Source organism: Pantherophis guttatus, chromosome 2, assembly GCF_059756535.1.
Source record: "Pantherophis guttatus breed Tessera chromosome 2, ASM5975653v1, whole genome shotgun sequence".
Taxonomy (NCBI): Eukaryota; Metazoa; Chordata; class Lepidosauria; order Squamata; family Colubridae; genus Pantherophis; species Pantherophis guttatus.
Window position 1 is genome coordinate 24,252,974 of NC_142064.1, and position 26,157 is coordinate 24,279,130.

Sequence of the window (26,157 nt, forward strand, 5' to 3'; positions counted from 1 at the left end):
GAACCTTGACACCCAGGAAAAAATGACAGACAACCATCCATATGTGTCCGATTGTCATCAAGTGTCCAGTTCAACTTGAGGAAATCTTTACATACAAGGTTGTTTTAGCTATATTGTACTGTACACCACTTAGAACTGTTTCTAGAGGGGCAACTACTAAATACATTTATAGAGAAAGAGTTAGTAGAAACAGGATCTATGTTCCTGCATGCAAAAGATAAAAGCTCAGGCTTCCAAAAAAAAAAAAAAAAAAGGAGCAATCCTTTTCTTGGAAACAAGGATTCAGCTTTTTAGGATTATATAAATGCCTCTGCTAATTCCCTTTCTGCTGCGCACAGATACAGTATCAGCAATTCCCCATTCTCTTCAACTGCTCGGCTTTAAATATATAGATATGTCATGCATCAATTCACCAAGACCTGTAGGTCTTTCTATACGTTTGTCAAACGAAAGCAGGGGATACTGCACTCTCACATCTTCTCATCTCTTCCGAATTTTGCTTAAGGCTGTGCTTGCAAAAGAGGATTTTGATTTTGATGTAAAAACAAAAACAAGGGAAGAGGAGCCAACCATGTCTGAAGATATTTGGTATGGAAGAAGATGCTGCAAAGACAACAACCTCATTCTCTCAAAAAGCTGCAGAATAAGAAGGATAAATCCTATTTAGCCCAGGAACCACTGCTGGGGCTGGAAATAACTTTTCTGCCTTACCTCTACCACTGTTGTTCTGGCAGCTTTACACATAGGCTGATTGAAATTTCTCGCAGTTTTCCTGTTTGAGAAGAAAGAGGGCAATGTATGCTTAATAGAGCTGCAGTTATCCTTTTCTATAATGTCAAGAAACATTAGCAGAACAAAATTCAGAGCATAATCAATTCGGAGTTGAAAGGGGATTAGCCTTCAGGTCCAGAAATTCCAACCAAAGCAAACCCACTTTGCTATCTAGCTTCTGCTTGAACATAGCCAGTAAAGGGATTTCCTTCTGTCCTTCAGGCATCGATTGCTTACATACAAGCTGAACAGGTGTGTCCCCCTCAAAAACAATAACAGAGTAAGTTTTAATGGTAAAAGTGTTATCCTTGTTTTCAGTCTTATCTTCAATAGTTCTCAATTAATCACATTTCCAGGTAGTCCTCAACATTGAGAACTGTAATAGAGCCCAGATTATCCATCATAAATCATAATGATCGTACTTCGAGGCATCCACGTGGCTGGAACCAATTGCTGAGGTCATTAAGCAAACATTGCAGCCCTTAGGCGAATGTATCCCTCCACTGTTTTTTATTGAAAACAAGCCAAAAATCTCAAAAAGTCTCCCTTGGGACTGTCCCATTCTTCCATGGGGCATGCTTAGTGAATGGATTCAACTTAGAATAGAGAGTAAGACAAGAATGTGTGATTCCCCTTTGACTGTATATTTATGAACAAATGCATAAGAAATGTTCATTCTGTAGTTGTAGCACAGAGGGTGTTAGTGTATTTTAACCACCATAGTGGTTAAAATATTAGATGAGTGAAGCTATTGAGATTCAAGCATGGAAATTCATTAGATCATTTTGGATAAGTCATTATCTCTGAGCCAAGTTGTGATTGGGATAGAATGAAATCAGATCTTCATTAGTGGTGGGTTTCAAAAATTTCTACCACCAGTTCTGTGGGTGTGGCTTGGTGGGTGTGGCATGGCTTGGTGGGCGTGGTTTGGTGGGCCTGGCAAGGGAAGGATACTGTAAAATCTCCATTCCCATTCCACTCCAGGGGAAGGTTACTGCAAAATCCCCATTTCTTCTGGATCAGCTGGGACTTGGGAGGCAGAGAATAGGTGGGGGCGGGGCAGTCAGAATTTTTACTACCGGTTCTCCGAACTACTCAAAATTTCTGCTACCAGTTCTCCAGAACTGGTCAGAACCTGCTGAAATCCACCTATGATCTTCATGTAAGCCATAAAACTTCTGGAGAAAAGATGAAACATGAATCTAACAAATAAATAGCAGATAGAGGCATGTTCTCTGCCAGCCATGCCTGTACTACCTCTAATGGTTTCTTAGGTTATAACCAGTGGTGGGCTGCTCCCAGTTCTGTACAGTTCTTTAGAAACAGTAGTAAAAGCGGCGGGAGGCTCCGCCCACCCACCCAGATGTCATAATTGATGATCTGCGCACACGCGTTCCCATTGCAAACTGGTAGTAAAAGTAAGTAGAACCCACCCCTGGTTATAACAATGCCTGATTTTCAATCAATATTACAAGAATTGATAGCAGGAATTTGACTAGAAATGTCCTGGTGAATCTCCCTCACTGGTGATTCTCAGATAGAGGCTGGAGAGAGTTAGCTCGAAATATTCTGGTTCTGGATGGTTTACATTAAACATGGATTTGTTTAGAATAATGCTGGCTGAGGAATTCTGGGAGTTGCAGACCACACATCTTAATAGCAATAGCACTTAGACTTATATACTGCTTCACAGTACTTTGTAACCCACTCTAACCAGTTTACAGAGTCAACATATTATCCCCAACAATCTGGATCATTTTACCGACCTTGCAAGGATGGAAGGTTTGAGCCGGTGAGAATTGAACTGCTGGCAGTCGGCAGAATTAGCCTACAATATTGCAGTGCACCACCACGGCTCTTCAAGCTGAGAAACACTGGTTTAGAGGGCCTACTATGCCTACAACATCCCTCTAACCCCCTCTAATTTACAATTCTCTGAGTATTGATGAAGATAATAATAATATAATAATAATAATTTTATTTCTATACCGCCCTTCTCCCGAAGGACTCAGGGCGGTGTACAGCCTATTTAAAAACAGAATAGACATCAATTTAAAATAATTTAAAAGTATTAAATAAATTTGGCTTAATTTAAAACCCCAAAAATTTAAAACATCCAATTTAAAATTATGTTGCTAACCCAGCCTGGCGGAACAGCAGGGTCTTGAGTGCGCAGCGAAATACCTGGAGGTCAGAAATCTTACGAATTTCCGGGGGCAGTTCATTCCACAGGGCTGGGGCTCCCACAGAGAAGGCCCTCCGCCTGGGTGTCGCCAGCCGACATGACTTGGCCAATGGCACCCTGAGGAGACCCTCTCTGTGGGAGCGGACTGGCCGGTGGGAGGCTATTGGTGGCAGAAGACAGTCTCAAAGGTACCCGGGTCCTGTGCCATGGAGCGCTTTAAAGGTGGTGACCAACACCTTGAATCGCACCCGGAAGACCACTGGGAGCCAGTGCAGCTCGTGCAGGAGGGGTGTCATGTGGACACAACGGGTTGCACCCATAACCAGTAGGTATCTCATAGGCTATCTCTATTATGAATTATAACACTTGGGAACAGTCCTGAAACTAGTTACATTATTCCTGAGTTTTAGAAAGAATAACGACATTTCTACCTGGAAGAAAAGATCATAGTTTTAAATTTTAATTCTTAATTCTGCTCTCAGTCTATTTACCATCTTGACATTATTTTTTTTGGGGGGAGAGGTTTTTATACCATCATCAGCAAAAAAAACCTGGTTCTCTGCTTCTGTTTTGCTAACGTTATCTGTCCTGGATACACAGCTTTATAATAACTGCTTTTTATCAATGCTAGCACTGAATTCATATGGATGTCAGTGTTTTTGACAGCATGTCTCCGAATGATGGCATACATCTCTTTAATATTAAGAAAAGGCTTAACATTAAGCCAAGAATGTTACTTTTTTTAATAGCACCTACAGCTCCAGCTCATGCAAAGCTGAAAGCTGCAGCCTTCTACTGCCCTCCTGTGGTTTTATTTTTGTTTCATGGGTTTGTTCAATATGGTAGAGCAAAAACCAGAGGAAAGTCTTTGCTGTTGAAAAAAAGCCTTAGACAGGCAGCACTGCCAACACAGGGACAGAAGGAATAAACTGCTGGAATAAGACAACCATTATCATAAATGGGGAAGTTGTTTCAACCTCCTGCCCTCATTAGTCATGATGAGCAGGAAGAGCCTAGCTTTGCTGTATTAGCTTTCTTACTATAGCCACTCTTTTGAAAAGCAGCCTCACTACACAGAGAAAGAAGCTCCTGCGTTGCTTCAAAGGATTCTGGGACATAACCTAGGGCAGGAATGCACAACCTTCTTCAAGCTGTAAGGCAGGGGTAGGCTGCTGGGGGTTCGGGAGAACCTCTAGTTAAGATTCTGTGCAGTTCGGAGAACCCCCAAATCCCACTCCTGGCTGGCCCCGCTCCGCCCCACCCTGCCCACCCCTCCCCTCCCAGGAGTCCCCACAGGGCCTGTTTTGGATGCAGGTAAGTGCAGGGCGCGCGCGGAGGCTCAGGGAGGATGGAAAACAGGCCTACCGGAAGATCGGGAAGGCCGGAAATGGGCCCGTTTCTGGCCTACAGAGCCTGGGGAGGCTGTTTTCGCCATCCCGGAGGCTCGAGGAAAGCCTCCGGAGCCCGGGGAGGGCAAAAATGCCCTCCTCACCCCCCTGGCTGTGGTGCAGGAGGCCACTAAGCCACGCCCACCATGGCCATGCCCACCCAGCAACCGGGCAGAGAACCCCTTGCTAAAATTTTTGAAGCCCACCCTTGCTGTAAGGCCATACTTGGATTCTCAATGGCAGGCCGGTGAATACGTTTCAAAAATGAATGAGACTCAGATGCAGAAATGAGCAGGCTAAAACAGTGGAAACCTGGAAACCCCTCGAAAGGTTCTTACAACTTGGTTCCGAAGTTAGACACCCCTATTCCCACCCCCGTTACGTATCCGCAATTTACATTTTTTTTTTCAAAAACTGGCATTGATTTCCAGTTGTCAGCCACACCCTACACGTAGCAAACAATTTATTTTATTTATTTGTATCTCAGCTTTATTATTTTTACAAATAACTCAAGGCACCAAACATATCCAGCACACCTTCCTCCTCTTATTTTCCCCATAACAACAACCCTGTGAGGTGAGCTGGGCTGAGAGAGAATGACCTGTCCAGCTTTTATGGCTAAGGTCTCCTGCTTTCTAGCCTGGTGCTTTAACCACTGGAACAAATTGGGTCTCTGGTTTGCTTAATGACCTTATTTAATGACAACTACTGTAAAAAAGTTATATAATTGGTCATATGGTGACCCACTTTATGAACATTATAACTTACAGCCATAATGGGCAGCCCCCATTACAGACATAAGTCAAAGACTGCCTGTAATTTTCCATTTAATATGAGCTTTTGGAAAGGTGCTGGGGTTCTGGAAAGATCTGGACAATTTTGGAGAGCAGCTTGCTATTCTAGGGCTATAGACTCTGCACTCAGTACTAAAATATACTGCTGCTGTTTTTTTCTTCTGTTTTGTTTTTAAAAGTTTGTTTCATTTTTACGGTCTTTTAACTCCTCACATTGTCCTAGTAGGGGACTAAATATCTTTTAAATAGCAAACTGGAACACAAAATAAATTATTTGTGCTGAACAACCGGGCCTCCCCTCTTGCTGCATATAATTAAAAGATGCATCCTAACAGACCCCCCCCCCAAAATTCGTCTAAGATGTAGAACAGTGATGGCTAATCTTTTTGTCATGGAGTGCCCAAAGCACGCATGCACACCCCCATAAGGCAATGCGCGCGTGACCCCTCCCTGTGCATGCGTATGACTCCCCCTCATGCCCCCCGACCCCTGTGCATACATGCATGACCCCCATGCATGCGCATGTGACCCCTCACGTCTGCGCCCATCCCCCGTGCATGCTTGGCAGAGACCCGAAAACCAGCTGGCCGGCGGGAGGGGTACACGCATGCACGGTGGAGCTGAGCTGAGGCGACAGCTCGTGTGCTCGCAGAGAGGGCTCTGCGTGCCACAGGTTCGCCATCACGGATGTAGAATGTTCATATTTCCCAGAAAACTCTTTGAAAGCAAAGTTAAAAACATGCTTGCTCTGTGAACATGCCATACCTGAAGATAATATTTCCAGCACGATCAGACTTCCACGCCTTTACTAATGCGAAATCTCCTGTAATTGATTTTTCCATAATGTAATGCCGACCGTCAAATTCCCTCACCTTTAAAAAAAAGGGGAGGGAGAAAATTTAAAAAAATTTTGAAAAGATTTGCTCTCTTTACATTATCAGCTCACGCTACAATTTAATACAATCATCAGCAGAAATGGAGTGAAAATACCATTGACGGTAATGAAAACTGGAAATCAAATGTGCAGACTGAATAAAATCAGAAGCACAATATGATCTGCAGAGTGGATTTATAATCTGCTTAATATATTGCACCAAGTTAGGACTTATTCCACTTTGTTTTCCTGAACAGGCCTCAAATCAGGGGTGGGCTCATAGGGGTTTGCAGGGGTTCAGGAGAACCTCTAGCTAAGATTCCGTGCAATTCGGAGAACCCCCAAATCCCACTCCTGGCCCCTCCCACCCTGCCCCACCCCTCCCAGGAGTCCCCACGCGGCCCATTTTGGATGCAGGTAAGCGCAGGGTGTATGCGGAGGCTCAGAGGGGGCGAGAAAAACGGGCCTACCGGAAGTTCGGGAAGGTCCGTTTACAGCCTCCAGAGGGCCTCCGGAGGCTGTTTTCGCCCTCCTGGAGGCTCAAGGAAAGCCTCCAGAGCCTGGGGAGGGAAACTTCCTGCCCCACCGTGGGGCAGGAAGCCAACTAGGCCACACCCACCATGGCCATGTCCACCCAGCAACTGGGCAGAGAACCCCTTGCTAAAATTTTTGAAGCCCACCCCTGCTTCAAATCATGCTATCATATTACTGGCAAAGTGTGTTACGTCCTGAATCTGCCTTAACTTTCAAAAGTTTCAAAAAGACTTGTGCTCACCCCCCTCATTCACAACCTCATTCAAATCCACAGGTATTTTACCTCTCTTGGCTCACTCGCCAGGGCAACAGTGCCATCGCTGTTGTATTTGATTGGAGACCCTCCTTCTTGCACTAATGTCCCATACCCCGTACTGGTGAAGAAAGCTGGGATGCCAGCTCCTCCTGCTCGGATCCGCTCAGCAAGGGTACCCTAGAAAGAACAAAAGGCTTAATGGCTGGCAAGACAAGACAGATGTAAAGGAGGCCTGTAACTCATAATAGTACATCAATTCTTTGACAAAAGTTGTTAAAGGACCTTTTCTTCTTTTCTAAGTCCACTGAGATGGCGCCTGAATACTGCAAGAGGATTTTCATAGAATACTCATTCCTAAAAAATGTGGAACAGAGGTATTCAAGCTTTCTAATTTTTAATATTAATTTATTACTAAGCAATAATAAAATAAGGTCAATGATTAGCAGGGTCAATCATCATCGTCGTCGTCTTAATGTTACCAATATTTCATTTCTGAAATACCTGGCATGTTCTTTCCAAACTTTTCTCCTTATTTTACTGTTCCTCAAAAATATTTTTGAAAATCTATTTCCCCAGCTATATTTATTATAGTTTTTTTCAGGCAAATATGGCTTCTTTACCATGCTAATTACAACACATTTCAAACGTGCTACTTCATTTTATAGGAATATTCCCAGAATCTGAAGATTTTGAGGAAAAGGCAGCCAGAGCCTGTCTGGCTGTGGTTAATTTATTTACTCAGTGTGGGTAAGCTAAGAAAAGATTAAATTACAAAAGGTGGTAAATATGAAATGAGCTACTTGTATTCTTAACTTTGGCGTAGGAGGAAAGTTTGGCTGGCAGACAAGCAGTCAATCTTTTTCAAAAAGCTAGTTAAACGTGCATGAAGAATGGAGTGCAATTCAGTCAAGCACAACATTGCAAATACTTAACGGACTTTTAAAATGTGACTGCCAATGCAAAATGCAAATGCAATTAAAAACACCTCTTACTTCTCCTACTCTTAACTGGTACGTGAGTATCTATGTTTTCTTACTAGTATTTCAATATTGTGTTGCAGAGATAGGTTTCAGCAGGTTCTGACCAGTTCTGGAGAACCAGTAATGGAAATTTTGAGTAGTGCGGAGAACCACTAGTAAAAATTCTGACTGGCCCCTCCCCCATCTATTCTCTGCCTCCCAAGTCCCAGCTGATTGGGAAGAAATGGGGATTTAGCAGTCATCTTCCCCTGGAATGGGGTGGGAATGGAGATTTTACACTATCCTTCCCCTGCCACGCCCATCAAGCCACCCCTACAGAACCGGTGGTAAAAGAATTTGAAACCCACCACTGCTGTGTGGTAATCATTATAGTATGTGTGTAGTCTGAGGTTCCAACATAAACCAGGCTTTAGGGTAGATTCAGAATCTGGCCAAAGACTAATCTAGTCTGGTTTCCTGATTCCTATAGTGATACAATTCAATACACTCCCAAGATGGGAAGTCTGTCGACGCCTCTGCAAAATGCCAGAAATGAGGAAAGCTGTCTGATCCTTACGGCTTGCAACAGACACAAAAGGGTCATGCAATACAGTAGTTACACAACCAATATTTCAGTTTCTGGTGTGGAAATCCTGCAACTGGAACGGAAGAGTTGGTGCCAATAATTATAAGGAGCCTTCGTCCAAAGAACAGGCAATTAGAATTTTACCTGTGGGGTAAGCTCAACTTCCAGTTCGCCGCTCAAGTATTGCCGCTCAAATTCTGCATTTTCTCCAACATAGGATGACACCATACGCTTGATCTGTTTGGTCTGAAGCAGAAGCCCGAGCCCAAAGTTGTCTACTCTGCAGAGAAAACAGGGTTAAGGTTGAAAACCAAGTGATGGAAAATTTAAATTATGCCTGCAATATTGTGACCAGAAATAAAAAGAAAAAAAGAAGAGAGTCACACTGAGCCACAATTTAGTTTAACTGCAATCTGTCAAATAAATTACAACTGGGTGCCTTGTACAGCACAGCCTTTTCAGGGTGTAGCAAAAAAAAAAAATGTTATATTTTGGAGGAAGACTAGTGAACACAGAAAGTAAACCTCAGTAGACAAGAACAAGAATGTCTGATTTATAGATGTAAGGTATTTTTTTTTAATACTCTAATATAGAGATATATTTCAGGCCTTTCCTATCTCAAAACATGGAAAATATGCCATCAGTTTTCAGCAACTATAGTCAGAAGTAGCTCTGAGGTCTGCAAGAATGGGCTTGGCGATTTTCAAGTTATTGACTTCCATCTTAGACTATAAAACATGGCTTATGACATGGATTATAATAGGCATGGTTTCTATGGACACATAGGAACACATCATATTTGCACACCATTCAAGAGACAATAAAAAAAGCCAAGAAGGAAACAAAAAGAGCAGAACACATCTTCCCTGGCAACCAACATTCCAAATAAGCAGGGATTAATACCAGACAAACAATCAAGCAGAAAATAATATCCTAATCAAGGAGAAAAGGACACCTCCATCAACATTGGCAGGACAAGCTACTGTATACAAATAGGGAGCAAATCACACACTCACACTGATGATGTTATCTAGTTGGGCAATGAAACATCTGCAAACAAACAAGCACAGAGATCACCAAGGATTCTACAGATGAACCCTGAGCTACATACATTCTCTTCTATTGATTTTATAATTTTCCAGAATAAGTATTCACATTTTGTTATATATTTTGGCGTAATCTGTCTCAAACACATAAAAGCTTGTTTCATCTCAGATTTTGTACATGATTATGTAATATTAAAAAGCGATGAGATTAATGTTCAGAAATGTTAACCTTTCTTGATCATGTGTTTTTTTTAGCATAGCTTATAACTTGAAATGTAGAAGAATTCTGAGTTGTGAGTGCTAATTCACAACTTCTATATTTCAAAAACAAAACTAAATTAAAGTTTTTTTCAAAAAAAAGAAAAAAAAACTCAGTACTCTGAGCAGTGGTGAAATTCAGCCAGCTCTATCAGGATCACGCAATCCGGACGCAATCCACCAGACGTTATCACGTCCTGTTTTTGACCCTCTGTACATGCACAGAAGGCTCTGCACATGCGTGGAGGAGGCATGTGTGAGCGTAGCAAGCGCACATGCTCACATTTGCGAACCAGTAAGTGAATACCACCCCTGACTCTGAGGTATGATAAACCGTTTTCACCAGCTTCTGATTTGTTTCCAGGATAAAATCACAGTATCTGAAAGTGAGATTGGTCTAGTGATTTAGCATCAAGTTAGAATTCAAAAACTCAGCATTCTACTCCAGCCTTAGGCATGAAAGATGGCTGGATAACTTTGGGCCTGTCGCTCTCTCTCTCAGCTCACAATCTCAGGCGACAAAAAAGTTAATCAACCAATGGACCAATACTCAGTTGATCCGGGGCGTGGGGGGAGCGGGGGAGAGAGAAGACCTTTGTGCACTTGGAGGAAAATGCTAGGAAGAAAAATAAAGTATTTGGAAGTGAGCATTTTCCCCGAAAGACTCATTCAATCCATTCCCCTGAATATTTAAAAGGAAGCTGTCATCTTAGATTTGTTGAAAACATCGCAATGGAAACAGACCACTTTTCTCTGTGGAATCATTCCTTCTTAATGGACGATGATCTTTAAAAAGGGGGGCTCATCTTTCTTTCTAGTAAATATAACAATTGCTGCTGTTTATGTGTTCATTATTTTTAAATTTCTAATCTTATTTATTGCAGCTACACATTCTCCTAAGAATGAATCTCAATAACGGCAACTGGTATGTTGTATAAATAAGGAAACCAAGTGGGCCCTTTAAGCTCTTGCTGCCATTTTGAAGGTTCCTTTGGCCACAAAACAGCCACACGGCATTAACCTACAGATGATCCTCAACCTAGGATCATAGTTGGGACCAGAATTTCCATTGCTTGGCAAGGCAGTTGTCAAGTGTATTGTGTCTGATTTTTATCACTTTTTCTCCCCATGGTTGTTAAGTGAACCACTGTAATTGTTAGGTAAAACTTGTCATTAAGCAAATCTGCCCTCCCAGGATACTGAAACTGTCATAAATATGAGTCAGTTGCCAAGCATCTGGATTTTGATCACGGGATCATGGGAATGCTGCAACAGTCGTAAGAGTGAGAAATTGTCATAAATCACTTTTTTTCAGTGCTTCAGTAACTTCAAACGGTCACTACATGAACTGTTGCAAGTCAAGGACTATCTGTACATCATCAGAAGAAAGACAGGGCTAAGCACCTCCCTCTGCATTTGTTTCTTAGTCCCCCTGAATTATAAGAGCCCTGGTGGTTAGAATGTAGTATTGCAGGCTAACTCTGCCCACTGCCCAGAGTTCGATCCTGACTGGCTCAAGGTTGACCCAACCTTCCATCCATTCGAGGTTGGCAAAATGAGGGCCCAGATTGTTGGAGCAATATGCTGACTCTGTAAACCGCTTAGAGGGGGCTGTAAAGCACTGTGAAGCGGTATATAAGTCTAAGTACTATTGCTATTGCTATTATGGTAATCAAAGGAGGAGAGGAAACAAAGGTATCAGTTGTTTGCTGGTTTTTTTTTTTTTGTCGTATTCATTATGCACACCATGTACCTACACCCATACCTAACAAGTGAAATCTAATATGGTCTACCAGCCAATGTTAAACTTCATTGTCACTTCTGTCCCAGTGCAGAGGTTGACTTCATCTTGAAAAATCTCTCAGGTTTCCATTCCTGACGTTGATGCAGGCTTGTCAACAGAACATGGCTCTTTGGAGCCTCTGTATTTTAGGAATATTTCCAGAGCAACTTGATCTGGCATATTGAGAAATAATCTTCCAGCTAAAATTAGGAACAGCTAATCCTAAATACAGGAGTAACATCATCAACTCAAACTTAATTTTCAAACTTAATTTGAAAATTAAGATAGATGAACTAATCTGGAGATTTTTTTAAAAACTATTTTTTTTCAAAAAAAAAATGCATTCACAATTAGTAAAATAATCTGGCACCCATCAGATGTGTGGACTTCAGTGCCAGAATTCTCAGCAATAGCCATGAATCTAGGGAATTCTGAGAACAGACATCTAAACATCTACTCCACGGCGAGGATATTTTGTTGAATTTCAACACAATTATTTATTTTACAAGCATTACTATGTTGATTTAATTCAATTAAAAATAAGAATAGCCACCCCCTCGATCAGACTAGGTTACGCACCCACTTTATGATGGTCATAAAGTGGGTCACCATGGTTGTTAAACAAATCAAGGTTGACTCAGCCTTCCATCCTTTCGAGGTAGGTAAAATGAGGGCCCGGTTTGTGGGGGCAATAAGCTGACTTTGTATAAAAAAGAACACTGCTTAGGGGGCCCTGAAAGCCCTACTAAGCAGGTATATACAAAAGTATGAAGGCTATTGCTTAACACATTGTAAGCCGTCCTGAGTCTCCGGAGAAGGGCAGCATATAAATCGAACCAATAAATAAATAAATCATGTGGCCATTAGATAAACCACATAGTCAATAAGTGAATCCGGCATATCCAGGGGGCATTTTTGCTGGAAAATGGCAAAAAAAAAACTGTTGCAAATTTCACTCATATGACCATGGGATGCTGCAACCAGTAGTAAGCCAAATGCAATCATGGAGGGTGTGTGTGCGTGCAGCAGTAGTAACCTCAAGGAAGGGTTGTAAGTAGGATATTTGGAGACAGTTATAACTTCAAAAATCATTAAGCGACTAGTCATAAGTTGAAGACTACCTGTTGCAATTTTCTGTCTGCCAACTCAAGATTTAATTCATCAAGATGACCTGTATGACCTTACTAAATCCACAACAAAGGCAGTCTACAGCTTCCATAGGAAACTGTTCCAGCCACAGGATTAGCATACACCCTGTTTTTTAAAGATGTGCTTATCTTTTTTAAATCCCATATTTTATTAATATTTTTAAAAAAATCTGGGATTCTACCAGCTTCCTCCTGAATTAACCACAGAGGATCATTCTAGAAGTCATTCGCGTTGCCCATCTTCATAACTCACCTGGCGGCTATTGCAACAGGACACAAGGAACTTCCATGTTGTATGGGTCAATGAGGATAGTGCTCCCTTTGAGTAAATTGAGCAGCTTTTGCTTTCCTTGCCACTGTTACATATTTTTGGTTCATTTTTCTTTGCAGGATTGATAGTTATACTATGAGCAGAATGTATTTTTCCCACCAACATATGTTGCTAAAGAAAATAAAACTAGAGGGTGATATTCAGTTGGTCTCCTCTGTCAACAGAAGGCATATGTCAACAGTTGGTTTCAATTCTATACTCTCCAAATCTTTCAGAAATATAGGGGAGTTTTTCGAGCAGATTTTAAGGAGGAGGAATTTCAGCAGAAAGTGGGGAGGTCACTAAACCTCCCTTTGCTTTCCTCCTTCATTCATTTATTTGTCAAATTCCAGGTTGCCGACCTGCAACTCTAGGAAGCTTTACCAAGCATAAAATGGTTAAAATAGTAGCCCACAAAATGAACAGCTGGTATCTGGAGGAAGATACCATGGGGAAGAGCCAGAATTTTAAAGCTTATTTTAAGTGTAGACAGAATGCGAAACCATACAAATCTCTAGAGAAATGTTGTTTCAGACAGTAAGCATCACAACAAAGAGGGTCTATCAAATGCAATTACTCAATCAATGGGACCTAAAGCAAGCCAAATCTGTTAGATTACATGGAATGGACAGGCTTTCACTGCAGATGAAAGATCATTCTTCAGATAACCGGGATTATGCCATGAGCCATGTAAGTAGTAGTAAGTGGGAGCTTGAATTGCACCCAGAACCTTTGTCATGGCCCTGTCAGAGCCCAATTCCGAGGAGGGGGAAATGAAGCCAGGACCAATGGAGGAAGAGGATGCAGCCTCTCTGGCCCAGGAAGAAGGACCGGAGGAGCAGGACGAGGCAGTCCTGGGTACCTCGGGCCTCAAAAGGGTCACCAAAGAGGAAGAGATGGCGCAGGATGACCAGCAATGCCTCATTAGCAGCAGGAAAAAGAAGATGGAGGTCAGCTGAGGGCAGCACAGGTGGAGGATGGCAGTGGAGTGTAGGATGGCCAAAAGAGGAGAAATGGGGAGGAGGGAATGTAGGCAGGTAATGAGAGTTGAAGTGCACGCTGCAATCATAAATGCAGGCAAGCTGCCAAGTGCCAGAATTTGGTCACAAGAGCATTATAACTTTGAAAACCAGCCATAATTATCGTTTGTTCAGCATTGTTGTAATTTTGAACAGTCACTGAATAAATGGTGATTAAGTGAGGAGTACCTGATTAAGGCCCTCATCACCTCCCCATTCCAGAGAGAAACCCTCAGAGAAACGGACCAGCGTATCTCAGGAAAAACTCATGCTCATTTTGAAACCCATCCAGTTTCTAGGGTAGGCACACCTCTTTGATGGGAGAAGGGTCGCAAGCAAGCAAAAAGCAATCAGAGAATGACCTGGCCATGACAAAAGACACAATATCCTCCAGCCCTCAGGTCAGGTTGCAACAGCCCCAAGATAAAACTAGATTTAATGTATGACCTCTGGGACCTCTGGTAACTCGTAGCTCTTGATTATCTGGGTCAAGCTCATGGTTGTCATGAACCATTCCCAAATTCAACGCCATCTGGGGGCAGGTTAAAATCCCCACAGATTATCAAGCCTTGGGAATTCCATTGCCGGCACAGCAATGGAATCAAGCAGCTCAGACAAGCCTATTGCTGCACAACAGAAAGCTGATTCAGCAGCAACAAATCCAATTGAAATCTAATTTCAACTACAAGATCTCATGTCTATTTCTTTATAGCAAAAAGCCTCTGAAAGCTGTCAAAGCTTCCTGAGTGGCAGCTGCCATCTCCCCTGCCCCAGGTCATAGCTGTTGTCAGAATACAATATATAGAGACTCTAGGCTGATCCCTCTTTTAATTCCGCCCCAGGTCCTGCCACTCCTCCTTCTACACACTTAACATCTGGGATTAGCACACAGCAAAAAAGAGAAAGCCCCTTACAAATGGTTACCAATAACAATTTAGGGAATTTACTATCATCAATTTAAGGATTTCAACACTGAAAAGGCAAAAGTACAAAATACAGTGCCAAATTTCTCAATTTTACAGCAGTGTCTAAATCTTTCTCAACTCTCAACAAAGACGATTAGTAAAAAATTTTGGCATTTCATAAACATCATGGTAAAGTTTCACATCGTTCTGGTGCACAGTATCAGGTTTCTGAAAATAGTATTCAAACTAGGAAATGAAAAATTGCGAAAAGTGTTTGAATGATTGGAAAAGTGGACTTATCTAATCATTTAGTTGCACTGTCAACAGTAGCATTGATAACTAAGGGAGAAAATCTTTCAATGTTTAACCTCAGTATTACATTCAAAAGTGTTAAAATAGCCAATCTAAATCAGGTTTTCTATTCTATAGAACAGTTATTCACATCCTTACAATATTTGGCCTGAAATGCTCATATATATCAATAAAAACAGAGAAACATTTACTTACAAGAAAAATGTAGGATTCAGTATTTTATATATATAATGTATAATGAAACAGATATTAATTTAGGGTTTTTTCCCTTTTAAAATATTTTAAATGCTTTAATTTTAGAGGATCCAAGAAAAGATTGGACAGCCATTTGTCTAGTATGATACAAGGACTTTTGTAATGATCCATTATCAGAATTGAGAATGCACTGGATTATTTCCAAGGCAATGCTCCCATAGTTAAACAAAGGAATAAAAAAGACACCTGTGCTTTAATTATTTGGAGAAGACACAAAAAAGATTTTGGTTACTTCTCCAAGGATTAACAAGAGGTTAATACAAAAAATACCTTAAAAGCTAACTTCTATTGTGAGGGTCTTCCTAACATTATTTGAACATTCATGTTAGAGGTCCCTGACCAAGAATCAGTATTTTCAATATATGGTTATATATTATAAATTTATATAAATAAATAAAGATTGGTTCATAATTTAGCTGTTGGTTATACCTGTTGACTATGTTTTCATATATTGAATAGATGCCAGGGTAAGTGGGTTGGGTAAATACTGTTGCAGAAATTTATAAATTGTGTGCCTGCTTCACAAGGGGGAAGGAGTTATTATCTTTGAAATATATTTATCAGTATTCAATGGGGGGGGAGGGACAATTTACATATATGTTTTTTTGTCTTGTTTATGCACTTTTTTGGGGTGTAGTCTTGTTTAGCTTTGTTTTGTTTTTGTTTTCTTTTTTTGGAAGTTTGTATTTTAATGTTTTAAATAAAATAAAAACTGGGTTAAAAAATAATAAAGCCCTGATTCATAAAACTAGCGATTTTGCAATCTTAAATCATCGTGTTTTATCATGGCTTCTTGAATAAGCCAAAACAGCCAGGCTTACACATTGCAAGGGAGAAACAAATTCATCCATCGCATTTAAAATACAGTGTTAAAATTTATTGAGGTATCTTAACATTAAACTGTTTTATATTATTCAGCTACATTATATTACTGCTTGTTGTATATAGAGATCAAAAATTAATTATTGAAGAAAATTGTGCATTCATTTACTTTCATACCATAAGCTCAATAAGATCATAACGCATAGGAATGGATACTGTACTCATGCATTTCATCTCTTTTATTAAGTCACTGTACTGCTGAATTGCAGTTTGAGAACCTCGACCTTACATATGAATACTTGAAGAACCAAGTACAATAATAAGGTGATTATTTTATATTACAAAAAAGCAACCTTTTTTCAACTTCAGTTTTCAACTCCTGTTTTAAAATACTCCGAAATGTTTTCGCATCAGTGCATTTCATCCAATGTTTTATTATTTCAACCACGTGTCTTTTAATGGGTGACCAACCGAAGTTTATAGCAGATATTTAAATGAATGAATAACTTACCCTCTGCAATAGCCATGACAGCAGCCCTGTTTATGACATGATTATGTACCACTGCTGGGTAGTCATGCCATTAAAAGGTGCAGCAAAATAAGTAGAGAGAAGAAGAATATAGCCAAAGTTCAGGCTTAATTGAACTTGCAAAAAAAAAAAAAAGAAGTAGCCTCATCAGTTAAAGTTGCAAAATAGGTTCTTCACAAAGCAAAGATAAGGAATTTCTTTCCCTGTGCAGCATTACTAGGGATGTTTAAAATAATCCTAATAATTGGTACTGGGGGAGAAATACCTACCCTGCATTGTTACTGACAGCGGTTATTCCTTTTACACCAGTCTTCAACAAAGCTCCTATGAGGTTCTCTGGAATTCCACAGAGTCCAAACCCTATGTGACACAAATTGTTCAGCAGTGAATAACTCTATTTTGAAAATATAGTTCTCCCATGATGAACCACTAACACAATTCTATTTCCCAATTCAGGAGAAGGCATCCTATAACTTGGATTTTGGAACAGCCAAAACCTTTAGTCAATAATCAGAATAAGACACCCCAACACCATAATTTGTCACGCACAAAAGACTTGAAGCAGCTGGCAGAAACTCATTGATAATCCAAACCCTAGCATCTCAATGAGCTGTGAACTGTGTGAGCTGTGAAATGAAATGGAGGGAAAGGAGAAAGACCTGAATCATAAATGAAAACAGAAAATGTTTTCTTGGTAATATATAAGAATGTTATACACTAAAAAGTCTTGAAAGATATTTAACACCTTGGATCTCAGTCTATTTCTACACAGGTAGGACTGAAATATACATCACGTAACTGACGAAAAGTTCCTATTATAATAAATTTGGTAATTTTTGTAACCAAAACTTTACAATAAAGGAAGTTACCAAATTATTATAATAGATTTATTAACATTGCCGGTAATCTTCATTTAGTGACCATAATTGGGACTGGCAACTTAGTCATTAAGTGTAGCAGGTGCAAAGTGAAAAATCATGTGGTCACAAATCTGCTTGTGATATTACTTCAGATTTCCTTTTCTTTACAAACCTGCTAAGGATGTACATTCAGTCATTGGTCACAAAGTTATCTTTTCACAACCATCATAACTGAATAGTCACTAAGCAAGAGCTATTTGTATTCAGAATGCATATTTGCTCATTGCTAACACCAATCATGCTTTTCTTATACATTGAATTTTATACTGCTTTAATCTTCCTGAGAATGAGTCATATAATACCTCAGCTTTCACACTAAAACAATCTACTAAATTATTATCTTCTATTTTCCAGGCTGAAGCAATTTTCTTGTTCATAAATTTGTAGAAAAAATCAAAGCCATTTAGAAGAAAAAATGGACAAAGTCGAACAACCTTATTTGAGAGAACAATCATATGTAACTTTTGAACGTGATACCAGAAGTCACTGCTCAATAGTAAGTAGGATCAAGACAAAATTAGAAGTCAAAGCTAGAACAAAACATAAAGCATGATTTAATTTCCATCAATATTTTAATGAGATAAATCAAAATTATTATTCTTCCACCTATCGTATTCAAAAGACACAATTGAGTGGTAACTTCTAGAGAGTCACCAGTTTCTGGGATCTCAGGGTATTGCACCCATTATTTAAAACCTTTACACTCTCAGCTTTTAAGGATTTTTATGGGGTATGGAACTAATATCTGCATTTTGGCCCATACTGTATTTGAAACATTAAGTATTTTTTTCAACTTTAGTTTACCCCAAATTATAAACAGAATAAGTATATTCAGTCTCACTAAGCCATGCAGCTTCTACATGCTTGAGCAGTTCTGCAATCTTAGAACATAAGCTAAAGTCTTGCTCAAACAAGAATTTTTGTAACAATAAGGAAGACATTTGCTATTGTCTTTTTCTGACATGTATTTTTGATTCCTTGATTTCCACTAAATCACAGGGCTATAAACTACGCTAAATCTATCTGAGAAAAAGACAGTGGGACAATAGTTGTTTCCCAATAAAGTACTAATTGGTTTACTCTGCTTAGGGTTTTTTTTTAAACAGCCAAAATACTATAAACTCTCCCCATACATCCATTCGAACATCTCAGGTGTACATAATCTACATGTATCTCTTATAGAGGCATGCATAAAACATTGACAATTACAGATTTAAATACATACAGGTAGTCCTTGCTTAACAACCCTAACTGGGACTGGCAAATCCATCAGTAAGTGGAGGCAGTTACTAAGTAGGAAATCACATGATTGGGACTGTGCTTTCCAGCTAGAAAGAGACAAGGCATTTGTATTGACCTTCAGTTTCTATTCACCTAACCACTTCCCCGCCCTTTGGAATGCTCAAATGCCTGCTTACTATCTTGTACCCATCGAAAGCAATGAGATTGCACCACAGCTCAGGGCTGGGAGCCGCAGGCGTGCTACATGAACAGCTTACTCTCTTGAAATATCTTGCTCTTCCTCTGCAACCTGGGGAGGTGTGGAGGCAAGGATCAGGCAAAGGAGAGCTGCTTGCAGAAATTGCTTCTTTTTATTCCCCGCTTGCAGAAATGCAAAAAGATTAGAAACAAAGATCTGTACAAAGTAAGGTCGTTTTGCTCTTCTAGACATTGAAAGCAAAGTGATCACATTTAGTCATTATTTTCTATTTATTTATAAAATTTATTGGCCAGCCATCTTACCACAGGGTAACTCTGGGCATCTTACAATCCTAAAAGATAAACACAAATATATATGCACAAAGGTAAGCTATACAGTTTACTCTCCTGAAATCACTTCCTCTCCAGTCTCTCCACTCTGGCAAAGGAGGGGCAAGGGGTCAGGCAAAGAAGAAATTGCCCACCGAAATCACTTGCCTTTTTTTTTCTATCCCTGGCAGAGCCAAGAGATTGGAGAAGAAGAGATTTCAAGAAAGTACTGTTTCAAGAAACAGTAAACTGTTTGCATAGCATATCCACGTTTCCCAGCATGATTGCACTGCTTTCAAACAGCTTACTCTCTTGAAATCTTTCTCTCCAATCTCTCAGCTCTACAAAGGAAAAGAAAAGTCACAGCTGAGGCACAGGACGCCACATATTGACTATAATGGAGATCATGTGACTAAGGGACACTGCAAAGGTAATAAATGAATTGTAAGTTTCTTTTTTGAGCACCACTGTAACTTTGAACAGTCGCTAAAAGACCAGTAAGTGAGAACTACCTGTAGTTTACATGGGGGAAATAGTGGAATTTCACTACTTACCACCAACAAGGAGAGTAGACCCATTTGGTATGTCTTTTACTGCTTCTACCGGATCAGTGTAAAATTTGGTATTGTGACAGGAACTGGTTGAAAAATAGCAGCCGCAAGTCTAAAAGTGGAGAAGGGCGGGGGGGGGGAGGTGAGGAGGAGATGAGAATGTCATGGATCCGACATTATACAGTTAATCCAAATAACAGATGTATTGATTGTGTATTCTGTATAACACATACAGATGTACACTGATCTAGAATTGCAAAATATCCACAAAAGGCATATTAGAGCTTTATATCACACTAAAACTACACACACAAACAAACATAGAATGGAATACTCTTGTTACTGTACTAATGAATTTAACAACTAAAATTAAAAATTATATATATGGGAAATAAACTAAAAATTAACCCAAAAAAATCCAAATAATTTACTAGTTCTGTCTTCACTTATTAAATATAAATCATATAGAAACTTATTGTTTCTATATGATTGTTTCTATATGATTTTGCAGATTGCGAACCCACTAGGGTTCGCAATCTGGATGTCCTCCTGGGTTCTCGGCTGTCCATGGATGACCATCTGACGGCCGTAACCAGGGGGGCCTTCGCACAAGTACGTCTTGTGCACCAGTTGCGCCCTTTCCTAGACCGAGATGCCCTGGCCCGGTCACCCACGCCCTTGTTACTTCTCGGTTGGATTACTGCAACGCCCTCTACCTGGGGCTGCCCTTGGGATGCATCCGGAGGCTCCAGCTGGTCCAGAATGCAACCGCGCGGGTAGTTACAGGAGTTCCTCGTTACTCCCGTGCAACACCTCTCCTGTGCGAGCTGCACTGGCTGCCAGTTGCTCTCCGGGTCCGTTTCAAGGTACTGGTACTCACCTATAAAGCCCTACATGGCTTAGGCCCGGGGTACTTGCAGGACCATCTTCTGCCTTCCTTCCACCATCCCGTGCGCTCCCACAGAGCAGGCCTCCTCAGGTTGCCGTCAGCCAAACAATGTCGACTGGCGGCCCCCAGGGGGAGAGCGTTCTCTGTCGGAGCACCGACCCTCTGGAATGATTTGCCCACCAAGCTCAGGATAGCCCCGGACCTCCTCTCCTTTCGCTGCAAACTGAAGACGTGGCTCTTCCGTCAAATAAATTGATCTGCTAGGGGTTGCACAAACTGTAATAATTTTAAATATGATTTTTAACTTATTTTGTGATTTGTATTATTGATTGTTGTTGTAAGCCGCCCTGAGTCCTTCGGGAGAATGGTGGCATATAAATCGCAAAAATAAAATAAATAAATAAATATTGTGCCTGCTTTGCATGTCTTATAAAGGAATCTCACAACTTTACAAAGCACACATCTCTTGAATTCAGTCTTTAATACTTAGTGGTTGTTTTCCTTTTGCTTGGAAATAATGATTTTCATTTAGGCTCAGTAAAATCCAAGTTTTCAGAAAAAGTAAATTCCATATTTCTGAAGTTTAGTTCAGGACTATATTTACACCTTTAACAACTATGTTTTTGCAAAGTTGTATTAATATATATATATATATATATAATAATTGGAGATCAAAAAGGGATCCTAAAGAACATAACTATCATATGGGACAAAGAGCCCTTACATTTCTTATGCCAACACAAAACCTATACGAAATCACATTTCATCAGGATATAGGTGAAAGAGTTTACAGAACACAGTGAAGTCTCAGAAATTAAAGGGACCTCAATTACAGACAAAATCTCAGTTTCTATACATCTTTTGAGTTTTCTTATGATGAGCTGTAACAGCAGGTGCTCCTGAGAAACAAAACATCCAAACAATATAACGTACGTGTGTGTGTGTGAGAGAGAGAGAGAGAAAGAGAGAGAGAGAGAGAGACGAAGAGAACGACACATTATATGTTTGTGTCAGTTGTATGTGCATAAAAAAATCATGTCAATTATATGAAATCAGATTATTTTATTTATTTATTTATTTATTAAATTTATATACCGCCCTATTCCTGAGGGACTCAGGGCGGTGAACAGCGAACGATAAAAAATACATGTAATACAAATGTTAATTAAACAAAAACCAATTAAAATATACTAAACACTCTGGTCCTAGATAATTCAAGACATCCCAGTTTAAAATAAAATCGAAAGCAATATAAAGGGAAAGTTAGGCCAGGCCGGCCTGCTGAAACAGGAATGTTTTGAGGGCACGGCGGAAAGTGCGCAGATCCGGAATCTTCTGTATCTCTGGGGGGAGCTCGTTCCAGATGGTGGGTGCCCCCACAGAAAAGGCTCTCCCCCTGGGGGCCGCCAGTCGACACTGTTTGGCTGACGGCACCCTGAGAAGCCCCTCTCTATGGGAGCATACTGGGCGGTGAGAGGCTATTGGTGGCAGAAGGCAGTCTCGTAAGTACCCCGGTCCTAAGCCATGGAGTGCTCTAAAGGTGGTAACTAAGACCTTGAAGCGCACCCGGAAGACCACAGGGAGCCAGTGCAGCTCGCGCAGGAGGGGAGCCACATGGGAGCGCCATGCTGCTCCCATAACTACCCGCGCGGCCGCATTCTGGACCAGCTGGAGCCTCCGGGTGCTCCTCAAGGGGAGCCCCATGTAGAGAGCATTACAGTAGTCCAGGCGTGAAGTGACGAGGGCATGAGTGACCGTATTTAACGAGTCCCGATCCAGAAAGGGACGCAACTGGCGAATCAGGCGAACCTGATAAAAAGACCTCCCGGCCACAGCCATCAAGTGTTCTTTTAAAGACAGAAAACATTATCAGAAAACAAGTGTCAAACACTGGAAGTTGGATGGCTATCTATCCTATGTTACTAAGCACCATCTATCCCCGTGATGACGAACCTATGGCATGCGTGCCACAGGTGGCACGCATAGCCACATCAGTGGACACATGAGCTCAGCTCCGGCCAGCTGATTTTCGGGTCTTCTGAGCCCACCAGAAGTAAGGAAACAGGCCTCCGGAGGACCTGGGGGGAGGGGAAGGCCCGTTTTTCTTTCTCACCTAGCTCCAGGGCCTCTCTAGGAGTCTGAGGAGGGTGAAAATGGCCTTCCCAACTCTAACCCCCCCAGAGGTCCCATCGGAATTTGTCAAACGGGCCATTTTCGGCCTCCGGAGGATCTCCCGGGGGGGGGGAGGCCGTTTTTGCCCTCCCCAGACTCCTAGAAAGGCCCTGGAGGCTGGGGACAGCAAAAAATGGGCCTTCCGACGCATAGAATTATGGGTGTGGGCATGCAGGTGTGCGACCCCCCCGCCCTTCCCCCCCCAGCACACAATGGCAAAAAGGTTAGCCATCACTGATCTATCCTATTTTACTAAGTGAGAAAGAAGGTCTCTCATCCAATTTAAAATTAAAGAACTGTAACATGAGAAGTTGCTGATCAGCATCTGAACATTTGATAGGCAAGCAAGTCATGTTCTCACATCGCGTTACACCAGAATTGGTTTAATTCTCACTTAGCATGTACAGTACAGTACTATGAGCACAGCCCTAGTGATTTGTAAACCATGATTTATGATTTAGGACATCATATGAATCATGACTTTGTATCATACATAACATTACATCTATACACGTAAATTTGTGTACATGTATCTTTGCATAAAGCTCCATTCTTTTTTCTGGTGGTGCATGTTTACTTTTTACAACATTGCTGAGCAGAAGAGGACAATTCTTAGCTATCCTCTGATAAAAGGAAAGACCGCAATCATGTATATTGGGGAAAAAATGATCCAGACATTATACATTGCTGAGGAAAAGACCCAATTCCTTATAATAAACAACTGAAAGCCTGTGTGTTGGACTAAGAGCAGGACAACCCAAATTTTAATGTTCTGGGTAATTTTGGGCCAGTCACTCTCTTTCAGTCCAACTGATATTTTCCTTCTTGTGAGGAAAAAGAAGAGGGAAGTACTACATAGACCACTCTGAGTTTCCAAATAAAAGGAGGGATATAAATCTACTACATCAAATAACCTATAGAACCCAGTAGAAAAAATCCCACACTTAGACGTGAGCAGTACGTGCTACTATCGGCAAATTCTTGAGGGCAGCTTTCCACATGTTGGGATCCTAGAAGGCAGTGGTGAAATCCAAATTTCTTTACTACTGGTTCTGTGGGTGTGGCTTGGTGGGCGTGGTGTGGCTTGGTGGGCGTGGCTTGGTGGGCGTGGCAGGGGAAGGATACTGCAAAATCCCCATTCCCTCCGCACCCCTGGGGGAAAGATATTGCAAAATCTCCATTCCTACTCCACTCTGGGGCCAGCCAGAGGTGGTATTTGCTGGTTCTCCGAACTACTCATAATTTCCGCTACCAGTTCTCAGAACTGCTCAAAATTTCCGCAAAATTTTCTCCAGAACCTGTCAGAACCTGCTGGATTTCACCCAATAGGAGGGCCAGGAATTCTCTAAGATGCATCTGGAAGGCTCTAGAGCAGGGGTGGGGAAAAACGGCCCCTTTAAGACCTGTGGTTTTCGATTCTCAGAATTCTTGAGCCAGCCATGGTCTAGAACAGTGTTTTTCAAACTTGGCAACTTTAGGATGGGTGGACTTCAACTCCCAGAGTTCCCCAGCGACCATGGGAGTTGAAGTCCACCCATCTTAAACTTGCCAAATTTGCAAAACACTGTGATAGAGGGAGACACTTAATCTAGGGCAAAAGTAGCAGACATGGAACTGTCTGTTATAGGATATTAAGAGCTGGGTTGCACATTAGTTCTGTATTAAACCATCCTGAACTTGCTTGAATTAGCTTTCATGTGGAAACAGAATCGTCACATTAGAAGCACAATAGTCACATTCCTAGAGGGGTGCTCCCTTGGGGAAGGTTGCAATAAGGAGCTGTAGTTTAATATAGCATCGTTTCTAATACTTTTACCCTAGGTAGTGTCCTTCCAACAGCTTTCATCATCCCTGCTAACATTACTAATACTTCCTCCTCATTGCCAATCCTTACTATGCCTGTTCCTTAATGGTGTCACATATTTGGAACTGTCTTCTCATCGTGAACAGCATATTATTTAGCCCTAAATAACAGCAAGTTATTGGTACCCCAAAAAAGAAAAGCTAACAAAAAAAATATTGATATTTCTTAAGAATTGCTTGAAATGCTGTTTTTCCAAACACAAAAATCTGCTGAAATGTTGCTTCCTTTATCAGAATATGAAAAAGACATACAAAAATCTAGTGCATAATGACTAGCTCTTAAAATCACCTGAATATTTAAGACAAGTAGTAACAATTTTAGGATTACTGCACAACTAACTACTCTTTAATTATTCAGAAAAAAGGGTACTGCATAGGTAGAAAAAATAGAAGTATTACAAATAATACTCTTGACTTAAAAATGAGGATCTTACAAGCTGAAAAAAACATAACTGCAACATTTTTGTCTATGCATGGCCCTATTCTTAAGAAAACACAACTTCATATATAAACAGTGATTACTATCTTAAGCAATTCCTAAACATAACAAGAACCAAGGTGAACCTATTTATAATGCTTGCCATTGACAAATCAAAACAACTAATTTAGTCTAATGCTCCAGTTCAACAGGTCCTGATTGCGAATCAGTTTCTTCCAATAACATAAGTACCAAACAGCAAAATAATTCCAAGAAAAATAAATGAATTTTAATTCCAAATTAGGATTCAACTGTGTGACCTGTTTTAGAATCATACAGTATTCTCACAATCATTCTGTCCAGAAATTATCAACTGAGGGCACAAGTTGCCAAAAGTTAGGCACTGAAGAAATGAATCTTCCTATCAAACTATTACTCTTTTGTAATCAGAAAGAACAATATCGACAACCTGCAAGCAATACCAACGTAATTGTCACTAAAAGGGGGCACGAAAAATGTGGATTTTCATGAATGAATGCAGTGTTTTATTATCGCTGGCACTGTTTTGTATTACTTTGTTATTGGTATTTTAGATACTGTACTTTTTAATCTTATTTATGTAAACAAGGCATGTCAGTCACTCAGTTTTGCCTGCTGTGAGTTACATAGGATTATTGTGTATAAAGGAGGCAGCCATATAAGTTCTATAAATAAAAAAATTAAGTACTTAATAAGGTATGCCTGGCAGCATGACTCAGACCACAAAGCTCTTGAAACCGAAAGAAGCAGCTCACAGTTTGTTCTCCCTGGCATGGAAAATCACATGGCACATGCTATGTTTCACTAATATTGGAGTAACAA

The 26,157-nt window shown here is 40.7% G+C and overlaps 1 protein-coding gene across 1 annotated transcript in view; it reads right to left on the minus strand.

Moving 5' to 3' along the window:
- OXCT1 (3-oxoacid CoA-transferase 1) overlaps positions 1-26,157 on the minus strand; it is a 68,098-nt gene that overhangs the window by 37,136 nt on the left and 4,805 nt on the right. The window contains exons 2-7 of the mRNA XM_034440806.2: positions 19,958-20,066; positions 17,004-17,094; positions 8,492-8,627; positions 6,830-6,979; positions 5,904-6,010; positions 712-772 (exon numbers count right to left, since the gene is read on the minus strand). Of these exons, the coding sequence (XP_034296697.2) occupies positions 712-772; positions 5,904-6,010; positions 6,830-6,979; positions 8,492-8,627; positions 17,004-17,094; positions 19,958-20,066 (654 nt within the window). The remainder of the gene's footprint in view (positions 1-711; positions 773-5,903; positions 6,011-6,829; positions 6,980-8,491; positions 8,628-17,003; positions 17,095-19,957; positions 20,067-26,157) is intronic.